Source organism: Xenia sp. Carnegie-2017, unplaced genomic scaffold (assembly GCF_021976095.1).
Source record: "Xenia sp. Carnegie-2017 unplaced genomic scaffold, XeniaSp_v1 HiC_scaffold_14, whole genome shotgun sequence".
NCBI classification, from domain to species: Eukaryota; Metazoa; Cnidaria; class Anthozoa; order Malacalcyonacea; family Xeniidae; genus Xenia; species Xenia sp. Carnegie-2017.
Window position 1 is genome coordinate 483,504 of NW_025813447.1, and position 12,200 is coordinate 495,703.

At 31.8% G+C, this 12,200-nt stretch overlaps 5 protein-coding genes across 6 annotated transcripts; 1 reads left to right on the forward strand and 4 right to left on the reverse strand.

Moving 5' to 3' along the window:
* Positions 1-30: 30 nt before the first annotated feature.
* On the reverse strand, positions 31-2,336 carry LOC124434040 (serine/threonine-protein phosphatase 4 regulatory subunit 2-A-like). Of its 2 annotated transcripts, XM_046983899.1 has the most exons (8): positions 2,039-2,336; positions 1,801-1,882; positions 1,680-1,728; positions 1,476-1,603; positions 1,307-1,400; positions 1,178-1,227; positions 752-1,116; positions 31-288 (listed from the first exon to the last, which is right to left on the reverse strand). In XM_046983899.1, the coding sequence occupies exons 1-8, from the start codon at positions 2,073-2,075 to the stop codon at positions 257-259; spliced, it is 837 nt and encodes a 278-aa protein (XP_046839855.1). In that variant the 5' UTR covers positions 2,076-2,336; the 3' UTR covers positions 31-256. The 2 variants fall into 2 exon arrangements, with proteins under 2 accessions (XP_046839855.1, XP_046839856.1); XM_046983900.1 differs by lacking the exons at positions 1,680-1,728; positions 1,801-1,882 and having other exon boundaries at positions 2,039-2,056.
* Positions 2,337-2,406: 70 nt separating this feature from the next.
* Positions 2,407-4,163, forward strand: LOC124434043 (protein lifeguard 4-like). Its single transcript, XM_046983904.1, has 7 exons — positions 2,407-2,610; positions 2,906-3,014; positions 3,092-3,197; positions 3,270-3,303; positions 3,379-3,496; positions 3,566-3,611; positions 3,686-4,163. Exons 1-7 carry the CDS (start codon positions 2,475-2,477, stop codon positions 3,893-3,895), a joined length of 759 nt encoding a protein of 252 aa, XP_046839860.1. The 5' UTR covers positions 2,407-2,474; the 3' UTR covers positions 3,896-4,163.
* Positions 3,959-5,956, reverse strand: LOC124434047 (glutathione S-transferase Mu 1-like). Its single transcript, XM_046983908.1, has 11 exons — positions 5,816-5,956; positions 5,509-5,590; positions 5,371-5,429; positions 5,259-5,306; positions 5,130-5,163; positions 4,947-4,996; positions 4,708-4,758; positions 4,537-4,632; positions 4,368-4,457; positions 4,280-4,300; positions 3,959-4,202 (listed from the first exon to the last, which is right to left on the reverse strand). Exons 1-11 carry the CDS (start codon positions 5,849-5,851, stop codon positions 4,119-4,121), a joined length of 651 nt encoding a protein of 216 aa, XP_046839864.1. The 5' UTR covers positions 5,852-5,956; the 3' UTR covers positions 3,959-4,118.
* Positions 5,957-6,429: 473 nt separating this feature from the next.
* On the reverse strand, positions 6,430-9,097 carry LOC124434041 (glutathione S-transferase Mu 1-like). The gene is made up of 11 exons (XM_046983901.1): positions 8,862-9,097; positions 8,615-8,696; positions 8,415-8,473; positions 8,303-8,350; positions 8,174-8,207; positions 7,988-8,037; positions 7,194-7,244; positions 7,016-7,111; positions 6,850-6,939; positions 6,750-6,770; positions 6,430-6,677 (listed from the first exon to the last, which is right to left on the reverse strand). The coding sequence occupies exons 1-11, from the start codon at positions 9,027-9,029 to the stop codon at positions 6,594-6,596; spliced, it is 783 nt and encodes a 260-aa protein (XP_046839857.1). The 5' UTR covers positions 9,030-9,097; the 3' UTR covers positions 6,430-6,593.
* Positions 9,098-9,545: 448 nt separating this feature from the next.
* On the reverse strand, positions 9,546-12,193 carry LOC124434042 (glutathione S-transferase Mu 1-like). The gene is made up of 11 exons (XM_046983903.1): positions 11,978-12,193; positions 11,731-11,812; positions 11,531-11,589; positions 11,419-11,466; positions 11,290-11,323; positions 11,104-11,153; positions 10,310-10,360; positions 10,132-10,227; positions 9,966-10,055; positions 9,866-9,886; positions 9,546-9,793 (listed from the first exon to the last, which is right to left on the reverse strand). The coding sequence occupies exons 1-11, from the start codon at positions 12,143-12,145 to the stop codon at positions 9,710-9,712; spliced, it is 783 nt and encodes a 260-aa protein (XP_046839859.1). The 5' UTR covers positions 12,146-12,193; the 3' UTR covers positions 9,546-9,709.
* Positions 12,194-12,200: the final 7 nt, after the last annotated feature.

Sequence of the window (12,200 nt, forward strand, 5' to 3'; positions counted from 1 at the left end):
CTTTGCACCAAAAAAAAAAAAGCTAGTCAGTTGTAGTTTAAAAGATTTAAAATTAACACTTAAAATGTCATAAGATGTACAGATTTTTATGTTTAGTGATGTCCAAAATATTGTAACAATAAAAAGAAGTCTCCATTTGACTTTTCTAATCCGAGTCAACTAAAACATTCGTTAACTAACAAAACTTTCAAATCTTGGTTTGATCAAGGAGTATTGAGGCAAGGAAGCGATGTCTTCTATTAACTTGTGTCCTTTTTTATAACCTTTCATCTGACATTGATTTCTCATCTAAAGTAAAATAAGTTTTGCTTTTATTATTTGGCTAGATATTATTTTAAAAATTGATACATGGACTTAAGCATAAGACAACTTACATGTATATAATACAAGTAGGGATAGCTATGGATAAAAAATGTTACATAGGCTCAAGAATGGAACAACTTTCATATATATAATACAAGTAGGGATAGCTATGGATAAAAAATGTTACATAGGCTCAAGAATGGAACAACTTACATATATACAGAGCACAAGTAGGGATAGCTATGGATAAAAAATGTTACATAGGCTCAAGAATGGAACAACTTACATATATATAATACAAGTAGGGATAGCTATGGATAAAAAATGTTACATAGGCTCAAGAATGGAACAACTTACATATATACAGAGCACAAGTAGGATAGCTATGGATAACAAATGTTACATGGGCTCAAAAATGGAACAACTCCCACACATTATTTTATGTTACCATTAAAATTTTCATCAAGAGGATTGGAATTCTCTTTTTCTATTACATCCTCCCCAACATCTACTGATGCAGATAAATCACTGCTTTGACTTTTTGAATGAGACTCATCAGAGAAACTTGCATTACAAGTTTCAGGTTCACATGATCGGTCTTGGTTGATTTCAATGTTTTCTTGTAGCTTTATGTCACAATTTGACAAAGAAGTGTTGTCACAATTTCTCAAAGAGTCAGATACTTCAGTGTCTAACGAATTAACACCCAGTTGTGATGTTGAGTTCAGTGGCGTCTGGTTGTTTACAGCTGCAGGCCTTATACTTGTTGTTCTTGTTACAGGCGATGAAGAACCATTTGTTAACATTGATGACCTAAATGGTAAATACATTAACTGAACCATTTGCCAAGTATTATAATGCTTGGATTTAGTACCTGGTAATAAGAGTACCATCTGGTTTGATTGTACTGACAACCATGATATTCTACATGAAGTAAGTAAGGGATGTAGAGTAAGAATTATTGTCATATGAAACAAAGTATGAGATAATAAGTAAGAAAAACCTTCTCTAAACCATGAAATAATTTCTCCATCGTTTTATAATATCTTTTTGGTTCATTTAGCAGTTCACACAATCGTTGAATTGTAAATGGTGTACTGAAATACATTAGCATAAATGTTAGTAAATTCTATTGTATGACACATTAGTTATTGACAAAGAAGATAATGTACCCAGTAAAATTATTTATGATGTCAACTAGTCTTTTAACATCAGGATAAAGATTTTTAGGTTTTGAAGTAGGATCTGAATTTGATGCAACATCTAAGGAAGGGCAATTTTCAAACATTTCTTCAAGAACCTATATCAGATAAAGAAACACAAAAATTATCGGGGACAGAAATCGTGTACTTTGGCAGCACACATTTGGCACAAACCTTTTCTAACTTAAAAGCAATGAGTGGCTTCAAAAGATGCCATTGAAATCTATGATATTAAATAACACATGTCTTAAACGTAATGTTCAGTTCAAGAGATTAGGTAAACAAACAAACATACTCAGTTTTGCCTGTCTTTGCTATGTGCAAAAGCAATTCATTTAGTTCGGGACCAATTTCTTTATCTTTCGTATTTTGAAAGTCTGGAAATATGTTAGTTTAAAATTCAACAATCCTCATTAGTGTGGCGTCATATATATATATATATGAATGAACGTAAATAGTAATTTATGTACAATAGTACTATCATAAAACGTGAAATGTAATCAATGTTTTATACTCATAGAAATGCATCTTACCATTTAAACATTGCTGGATTGTTTCAAGGTTATCCATACTTTTTATTTCTATGTAAAACTAGAATTTTATTCAAAAAATTAACACGAAATTTCATTGCCAAAAGCGCACTTTCCATATGGACAATCTCGCTACGAGGGCCATATTGGCGAAATTTCTCCCTAGTGCCAGTTTCTAATTAAAATTCAATAACGCGCCGTTCCAGCTGCACCGGTCGCCAAAAATAGTCGTAAGAATAACGTTCACCTACGATGTTTGGCTGCAAAGTGACATTACGTCCCTATTTTATACAAAGTATTAGTTGTGTTTCATAGATAATTTCTTGTTTTCCTGAGATATTGTTAAAGATATTGGTTCTTGTTATGCGTGAGGTCGAATACATCGTCACATGCATTATAATGACGTCACCGCGGAATTCAGTTTTGTTCAAGTTTCAAAATGGCAGCGACGAAGCAAAGCGAAAGTAGCGAAAGTCCTACAAATTTTCGTCAAAATTCATCGAAACAGAGTGTTTTCGAAGATGATTTCATGTATGGCGTCACCGTTGCACAATCAAGCATTGATTATCGTTTAGGTAAGCACAGAAATATTGTTGAATCAACTCTGAAACTCATGACCATTGACCAACCGCTGGCTGTTACGTTAGAAATACATAAAATATGGTTTATCTTTTATATATTTTGGGATTTATTCAAGTAGTTCAAACATAAGAGTGTTGAGTCATATTTTTAGTGCTGCTCAGTGTCTATATTAGAAGAATGCATTCACCAAATTGAACAATATTTCATAATTTCATTGTTAAATTTTACAATGCGCGAGAACTGAGAAGTTTGTTTTGCTTTTGGATAACGAATAGTTTGTCGTCTTAGGATTTCTCCGAAAGGTTTATGGAATCCTTACTCTTCAGTTGGCTCTTACAATTGTTGTTGCCGCAACTTTTATGTCCGTTGAACCAGTTAAGATGTTTGTACAAGGAAGGTATGTTTGTTCCACAGTTGGATGTTGTCGAGGAATTGTCGTTTTGTTTCAACTATCTATGTTCATCAACTTTTTAGTCCCTTTCTGCTCATTGTTTCTGTATTTATGTCTTTTGGACTCCTTATTGCACTGGCTGTGAAGAGACGTGAAAGTCCTATCAACATGTATCTTCTTGTTGCATTTGTATGTTTTTATTTTATGTAACTTTATCAAGTTTCATGAAAATTTGTGAACTAATAGTTCATTTCACTCTAGACATTTGCAGAATCGTACAGCATTGGTACAGTAGGTATGTCATTTTTCTTTCAAATTCTTTAGTACATGTCATTGCAATGGTTAATACAAAATTCCATTAACTTTTTAGTTACATTGTATGATGTTCAGATTGTCATTCAAGCATTTCTACTTACAATAACTACAACATTGGCTCTGACACTTTATACCTTTCAAAGCAAGAGAGATTTTAGCAGTTGGGGTGCAGCGTATGTTAAAATTGATAATTATGTGATGCTATGACATTGTTTAAAGAAGATTGTTGTTTTTACGTATAGGCTTTCTTCTACTCTTTGGATATTGATTCTTGCTGGAATATTGCAGGTATGAACAAGTATAAATATCTTAATCATTAGCCATATTACACAATAAGTCATTTCAATTATTTTGATGTGTAGATTTTCATGCAAAATGACATTACCGAGCTTGCCATTGCCATTGCTGGAGCTGTTGTGTTTTCATTGTTCATTGTGTATGACACGCATCTTCTAATGCATAAATTATCTCCAGAGGAATACATTTTGGCCTCGATCAACCTTTATCTTGACATCCTTAATCTCTTTATGGAAATACTTAAGATCCTCAATGCTCTCAACAGGAAAAATTAATTATTGATTTTTCATGCACTTGACAATAAATGCGCATAAAATATAAAAGTAGTCAAGAAGAGATCAAAATATTGCTGTTTATTGTAATTCAAAATATATTCAACATGCAACATCAGCACTAAAATTTAAATAAATTTTTTCATTTCAATGAATATTACATGATAAGCTATGGTCACTGTAAAAAATATAATTAGTGTTTAAACCAGGAATTTGTTAAAATATTTCATTTGAATGAGGCAATAGGATCATTTATTGGTCGTTCTTGAAACTTGTTTGATTTTCTATATTTAGCAATTTGTGGAATTGCCTGCATAAAATTAAAGTTTTTACAGAAATGTGGATATCCTAACTGACATGTAACATAAATGATGAAATACTCATTACCTCAATTCTTTCACAAAATTCCTACAGCAAAAATGATATAACTTAATCTAAGATTATTTTTGGAATTACTGTATTAAAAATGTAGTACCATTAACTTCTTGAATGGTTCAACAATACTTTTGTCAAGTATTTTAAGTGAGTCCAGGGTTTCATAAAACATGAAGTCAGGATATGTCAACTACATCGAAAGAAAACATTCTATTCATTATGTATGAAACAAAAAATCGATTACAAAACATGCAAACATTTGTGAAAACCTTGTCTCCTGAAACATACTTCTTGCTACCAAGAAACTTTTCAAAACGGTCCAATTTTTCAACTACCTTCTTTTTATAACTGTCAACAAGTTTATCCTAAATGACAATGATTACATAAAATCAATTATACTACAAAGAAATACAGTTAAAGCTACACAGGCAATAACCTACAAATTCTGACGAGTAGCAAACTCTGTAAAACTCATCGCGCAAGTCAATGATCTGGAAAAAAAAGAAACCTTTCATTTTCATGTCAAGCTATATAGAGTGACTATATGTAAAATGATAATGTTGTCATGTTTCTATGGTAGATTAAGGTGGGCAAATATAATTGTCTCATGATGAGTATTGTTTAGCAAATTATGCATTTGCAAAAAAATGTAGCTTAACTTGACTAAAACTATACTCACACAATTTTCAATCATATCAACAATTGTTTTCTCTTCATCTGTTTCACCACCTTCATTTAACAAATAATATTTCATAGTATTTCAATATTTTATTTAGCCAATTTTGAGACTTACTTAAACCTATTTATAACTTTTAAATATGTAATGCAATCAGTTAAATACTGAAACTGATCATATACTTACACAGATTATGTTTTCTTGCAATATAACGTATAATCTACATTGAATGTTGAGCATTTCAGAATAATTTACACAAAAAATATTGTGAAGTAAATATTTGTTAAGGGCTTCATTACTTCATGTTATACTTACTGCGCTGCTTTGAGTAATCTTTGTATCGCCATCAATAAAATAAGGAAGCTAATCACAAACAAACACAATATTAAAATCCAATATCAATTTTCCACCACGTTAAAAACCTTACATTAGGAAAATCCAAACCAAGATTCTCTTTCTCCTTCAACCAAGCTTCACGATGGCAACCTGAAAAAGTACATGGTATGAGTCTCTGTATTAGTCACATTCTTCATTGTCAATACAGAAACATTGCTCATACACTAACCAGGAGGTGGCCCATGTTGGTAACGTTTGTCTTCAAATTCAGTCTCAGTATAAACCAAAATGTACCTGATTGGCTCACCAAGCTATGAAAACAAATTTGAATCATTAATTATAGATCAGGGTACAAAATTCAGCTTTGTATTTCATTAGCTAACATTGACGAATGCAAAGGATCATTAATTGCACATATACCCTTATAGGAATAATATTACGTCTATTTCTGATGATTGCTTTGGATTAATTTCACAGTTCCAGTAATTATCAAGAGTTCATATAAACTTCGTTAAAATTCAGTCATCGTTCCTTACTGATCTGATGTTCCAGTAGCCAAGAATTGAAGACATTTTTTGTCGAAAGATAGTTCAACTTGATGAAAATACGATGTCTTTGTAATGGCAGTGAAGCAGGTGATGGTCACAAACTGTGAAGACCAACGAATACTATATTGCTATTACTAGTCAGGCCTGTCAAGCAATGCATTGACATGGCATCGCACGTGTCAAGTACATGGTCGAGGAGTGTTATTGTTCCGAAAGTGGTATTGTATGAAGTAGTTTTCGAAAAATTTGTCATAATCTACTTTGAAAATGTATCCAATACATCAAGAAGAAAAGTCGAGAAAGGAACCGCAGTAAATGGTAACTATATGAAGTACAATTTCTTATATAGGAAACATATTGGTGATATTGCAAATGGACATAGTCTTATCATTTTGCTGTAACGTTTTCTTTTATATTTCTTTAAATTGTTGACGGGAAAACGTTCTTGGACAATTAGTGCAATATCACAAACAATTATTGGTCTATTCATCTTCAGTACTTGAGTAAAATATAAATATCGTGTAGCACAATAAATGTAGCTTCAACCATTCACCATTATACGTATATAAAGTAATTAAAGTATTCACGACGAGATCAAAGGATTGTAGTTTAAAACTTTATTGTCATTATGGTGATTTATTATGTATTCAATACACAACATCAGCACTAAAATTAGAAAAACTATTTCATTTCAATGAATATTGCATGATAAGCTAGTTCACAGTGAAAAATATAATTTGTATTTAAACCAGGAATCTTGAAATTCTTATTTAAATGAAGCCATGGCACCATTCAGTGTTCGTTCTTGAAACTTGTTTGATTTCTTGTATTCAGCAATTTGTGGAATAGCCTAAATAACATTGCAGTTTTTAATAGAAACCCCCCAAATACTTACTATTAACTTACTCATAATTCTCAGTACCTCAATACTTTCACAATATTGCTGCAAAAAAATTGATGTATTTTAAACTTAGTTTTTGCTATAATTGGTTGAAATACCACGAATAGTAAAAATATAGTACCATCAACTTCTTGAATGGTTCAACAAGTTTTTTGTCAAATATTTTATGCTGGTCTAGCATTTCATAAAGCATGAAGTCAGGATATGTCACCTAAATTCAAATAATAAAGTTTTAGAAGTCATGAAAGAAAAAAGTCAACTAATAGCATGTTAACATTTGTAAAAACCTTGTCTCCAGCAAGATATTTCTTGCCACCAAGAAACTTTTCAAAACGATCCAATTTTTCCACTACATTTTTTTTATAACCATCGACAAGTTTATCCTAAATGGCATTTGGTACATATTATCAATAATACTATGAACAAACATATGTTAAAGCTGTAGTGGTAAAGATGAAGACTTACAAAGTCTGATGAGTAGCAAAGTCTTACAAAGCCATTACGCAAGTCAATGATCTGAAAATGAAACATTTTGTTATTTAGAACAGAGTCATACATCAATTTCCAAACCTTAAAAATATTTTCTTGTCAAACTAGTTATATTAATATCAATAAATAGAAATGTCTAGTTCCACATTTTTCTTTTGCATTTATAGATTATTTTAGATGCATTATGGCTACAGCAAATGCCAGATTACATTCCATGTACCTTATGCCAAGTATCTTCCGTGTGGATGTTCAATTTTGTAGTATATTATCCCATGAATGTTTGCGTTTCTTCCGCATACAGTTCACATGGATTGTATTTATGAGCAAAAGTCATTCTCCAATGATAAGTAATATAATGAAATATTTATCTTCTAGCTAATAAACCTTTTTGAGTGTATCGAGAATTGGGTAAGGCGCCAGCGTTTGAGGTGGTTTGGGCATGTGGAAAGGAGGGAAGAAAGTGCTGAAATTCGTAGAACGTTGCATATGAATGTTGATGGAGTCCGCAAACGAGGTAGACCGAGAAAGAGATGGATGGATGCTGTGAACAGTGATATGAAGGTGATGGGTATAACGAGAGATATGGCGAGAGATAGAGACGTTTGGCATGGAAAAATTCATGGACCGGTCAACCCCCCTGGCGGGGATTAATACTGGCCGGTATACAAATGTTGTTGGTTTGTTTGTTTGTTGTTGTAGCTAATAAACCTTTTTGAATTTTATAAAGACTTGTGCTTACTCAATTTGAACATAAAACTAACAGTACTCACGCAATTTTCAATCATATCAACAATTGTTTTCTCTTCATCCGTTTCACCACCTTCATTAAACAAATAATATTTTATAGTAGTAGTTCAATAATTTATTTAGCCAATTTTGAGACTTACTTAGACCTATTTATAACTGTTAAATATGTAATGCAATCAGTTAAATATTGAAACTGATCATATACTTACACAGATTATGTTTTCTTGCAATATAACGAATAATCTACATTGAATGTTGAGCATTTCAGAATAATTTACACAAAAAATATTGTGAAGTGAATATTTGTTAAGGGATCCATTACTTCATGTTATACTTACTGCACTGCTTTGAGTAATCTTTGTATCGCCATCAATGAAATAAGGAAGCTAATCACAAACAAACACAATATTAAAATCTAATATCAATTTTCCACCACATTAAAAACCATACATTGGGAAAATCCAAACCAAGATTTTCTTTCTCCTTCAACCAATCTTCAGGATTGTAATCTGAAAAATCATCTCATGATTACATTTTGAGTAAACATGGTTTGGACATATGCAAATTTTTATTAATAAAGTACAAATTTAATGTAAGGTCAAAACTCATTATCAGCAAGTCTCATTGTTAATCATCAATAAATACACAACCAGGAGGTGGTCCAAAAGTATAACCCTTATCTTCGTATTCAATTCCCGTATAAGCCAAAAGATATCGGATGGGTTGAGCAAGCTATGAAAATATTTTGTATCATTGATCAAATAGATCGTGGTGCTATTGTAGTACATTCAGGAACATTTATGAATGTTAAGGATCATGTGTTTTACAAGTCATAACTGTTATATAAAATATTTATCGTCCATATATACTTCATTAAAATTCAAGGTTATTTCTTACCCCTCTTATGTCCCAATAGGCAAGAATTGGAGCCATTTTTAAGACAAAATTGTTAAATTTCGAGAAAATATCAACAATGTGTTGGTGATTGTCTTGTGTGCAATCATGTGCCACGTACTTACTGTTTAATCGTGCCAGTCCTCTTGAGCAGGGCCATGACAACCACATGGTCACAGAATAGAGATACGTAAACGTATCTATTCTGTGACATGGTGATGTGACTGGTGTCTAGTCATGTGTCCTGTCGAGTCAGTCGAGTGGTCGAGATCCACGAAAGAAGAGTTCATTGATTTTCGTAGTGATTTTACAACGCATTTTTTGACAAATTTGTCATAATGTACTATGAAAATCTATCCGATACATCAAGAAGAAAAGTCGAGAAAGGAACCACAGTAAGTGGTTAATTATATGAAGTACAATTTCTTATATAGGAAACATATTGGTGATATTGCAAATAGACATAGTCTTATCATTTTGCTGTAACGTTTTCTTTTATATTTCTTTAAATTGTTGACGGGAAAACGTTCTTGGACAATTTGTGCAATATCACAAACAATTATTGGTCTATTCATCTTCAGTACTTGAGTAAAATATAAATATCGTGTAGCACAATAAATGTAGCTTCAACCATTCACCATTATACGTATATAAAGTAATTAAAGTATTCACGACGAGATCAAAGGATTGTAGTTTAAAACTTTATTGTCATTATGGTGATTTATTATGTATTCAATACACAACATCAGCACTAAAATTAGAAAAACTATTTCATTTCAATGAATATTGCATGATAAGCTAGTTCACAGTGAAAAATATAATTTGTATTTAAACCAGGAATCTTGAAATTCTTATTTAAATGAAGCCATGGCACCATTCAGTGTTCGTTCTTGAAACTTGTTTGATTTCTTGTATTCAGCAATTTGTGGAATAGCCTAAATAACATTGCAGTTTTTAATAGAAACCCCCCAAATACTTACTATTAACTTACTCATAATTCTCAGTACCTCAATACTTTCACAATATTGCTGCAAAAAAATTGATGTATTTTAAACTTAGTTTTTGCTATAATTGGTTGAAATACCACGAATAGTAAAAATATAGTACCATCAACTTCTTGAATGGTTCAACAAGTTTTTTGTCAAATATTTTATGCTGGTCTAGCATTTCATAAAGCATGAAGTCAGGATATGTCACCTAAATTCAAATAATAAAGTTTTAGAAGTCATGAAAGAAAAAAGTCAACTAATAGCATGTTAACATTTGTAAAAACCTTGTCTCCAGCAAGATATTTCTTGCCACCAAGAAACTTTTCAAAACGATCCAATTTTTCCACTACATTTTTTTTATAACCATCGACAAGTTTATCCTAAATGGCATTTGGTACATATTATCAATAATACTATGAACAAACATATGTTAAAGCTATAGTGGTAAAGATGAAGACTTACAAAGTCTGATGAGTAGCAAAGTCTTACAAAGCCATTACGCAAGTCAATGATCTGAAAATGAAACATTTTGTTATTTAGAACAGAGTCATACATCAATTTCCAAACCTTAAAAATATTTTCTTGTAAAACTAGTTATATTAATATCAATAAATAGAAATGTCTAGTTCCACATTTTTCTTTTGCATTTATAGATTATTTTAGATGCATTATGGCTACAGCAAATGCCAGATTACATTCCATGTACCTTATGCCAAGTATCTTCCGTGTGGATGTTCAATTTTGTAGTATATTATCCCATGAATGTTTGCGTTTCTTCCGCATACAGTTCACATGGATTGTATTTATGAGCAAATGTCATTCTCCAATGATAAGTAATATAATGAAATATTTATCTTCTAGCTAATAAACCTTTTTGAGTGTATCGAGAATTGGGTAAGGCGCCAGCGTTTGAGGTGGTTTGGGCATGTGGAAAGGAGGGAAGAAAGTGCTGAAATTCGTAGAACGTTGCATATGAATGTTGATGGAGTCCGCAAACGAGGTAGACCGAGAAAGAGATGGATGGATGCTGTGAACAGTGATATGAAGGTGATGGGTATAACGAGAGATATGGCGAGAGATAGAGACGTTTGGCATGGAAAAATTCATGGACCGGTCAACCCCCCTGGCGGGGATTAATACTGGCCGGTATACAAATGTTGTTGGTTTGTTTGTTTGTTGTTGTAGCTAATAAACCTTTTTGAATTTTATAAAGACTTGTGCTTACTCAATTTGAACATAAAACTAACAGTACTCACGCAATTTTCAATCATATCAACAATTGTTTTCTCTTCATCCGTTTCACCACCTTCATTAAACAAATAATATTTTATAGTAGTAGTTCAATAATTTATTTAGCCAATTTTGAGACTTACTTAGACCTATTTATAACTGTTAAATATGTAATGCAATCAGTTAAATATTGAAACTGATCATATACTTACACAGATTATGTTTTCTTGCAATATAACGAATAATCTACATTGAATGTTGAGCATTTCAGAATAATTTACACAAAAAATATTGTGAAGTGAATATTTGTTAAGGGATCCATTACTTCATGTTATACTTACTGCACTGCTTTGAGTAATCTTTGTATCGCCATCAATGAAATAAGGAAGCTAATCACAAACAAACACAATATTAAAATCTAATATCAATTTTCCACCACATTAAAAACCATACATTGGGAAAATCCAAACCAAGATTTTCTTTCTCCTTCAACCAATCTTCAGGATTGTAATCTGAAAAATCATCTCATGATTACATTTTGAGTAAACATGGTTTGGACATATGCAAATTTTTATTAATAAAGTACAAATTTAATGTAAGGTCAAAACTCATTATCAGCAAGTCTCATTGTTAATCATCAATAAATACACAACCAGGAGGTGGTCCAAAAGTATAACCCTTATCTTCGTATTCAATTCCCGTATAAGCCAAAAGATATCGGATGGGTTGAGCAAGCTATGAAAATATTTTGTATCATTGATCAAATAGATCGTGGTGCTATTGTAGTACATTCAGGAACATTTATGAATGTTAAGGATCATGTGTTTTACAAGTCATAACTGTTATATAAAATATTTATCGTCCATATATACTTCATTAAAATTCAAGGTTATTTCTTACCCCTCTTATGTCCCAATAGGCAAGAATTGGAGCCATTTTTAAGACAAAATTGTTAAATTTCGAGAAAATATCAACAATGTGTTGGTGATTGTCTTGTGTGCAATCATGTGCCACGTACTTACTGTTTAATCGTGCCAGTCCTCTTGAGCAGGGCCATGACAACCACATGGTCACAGAATAGAGATACGTAAACGTATCTATTCTGTGACATGGTGATGTGACT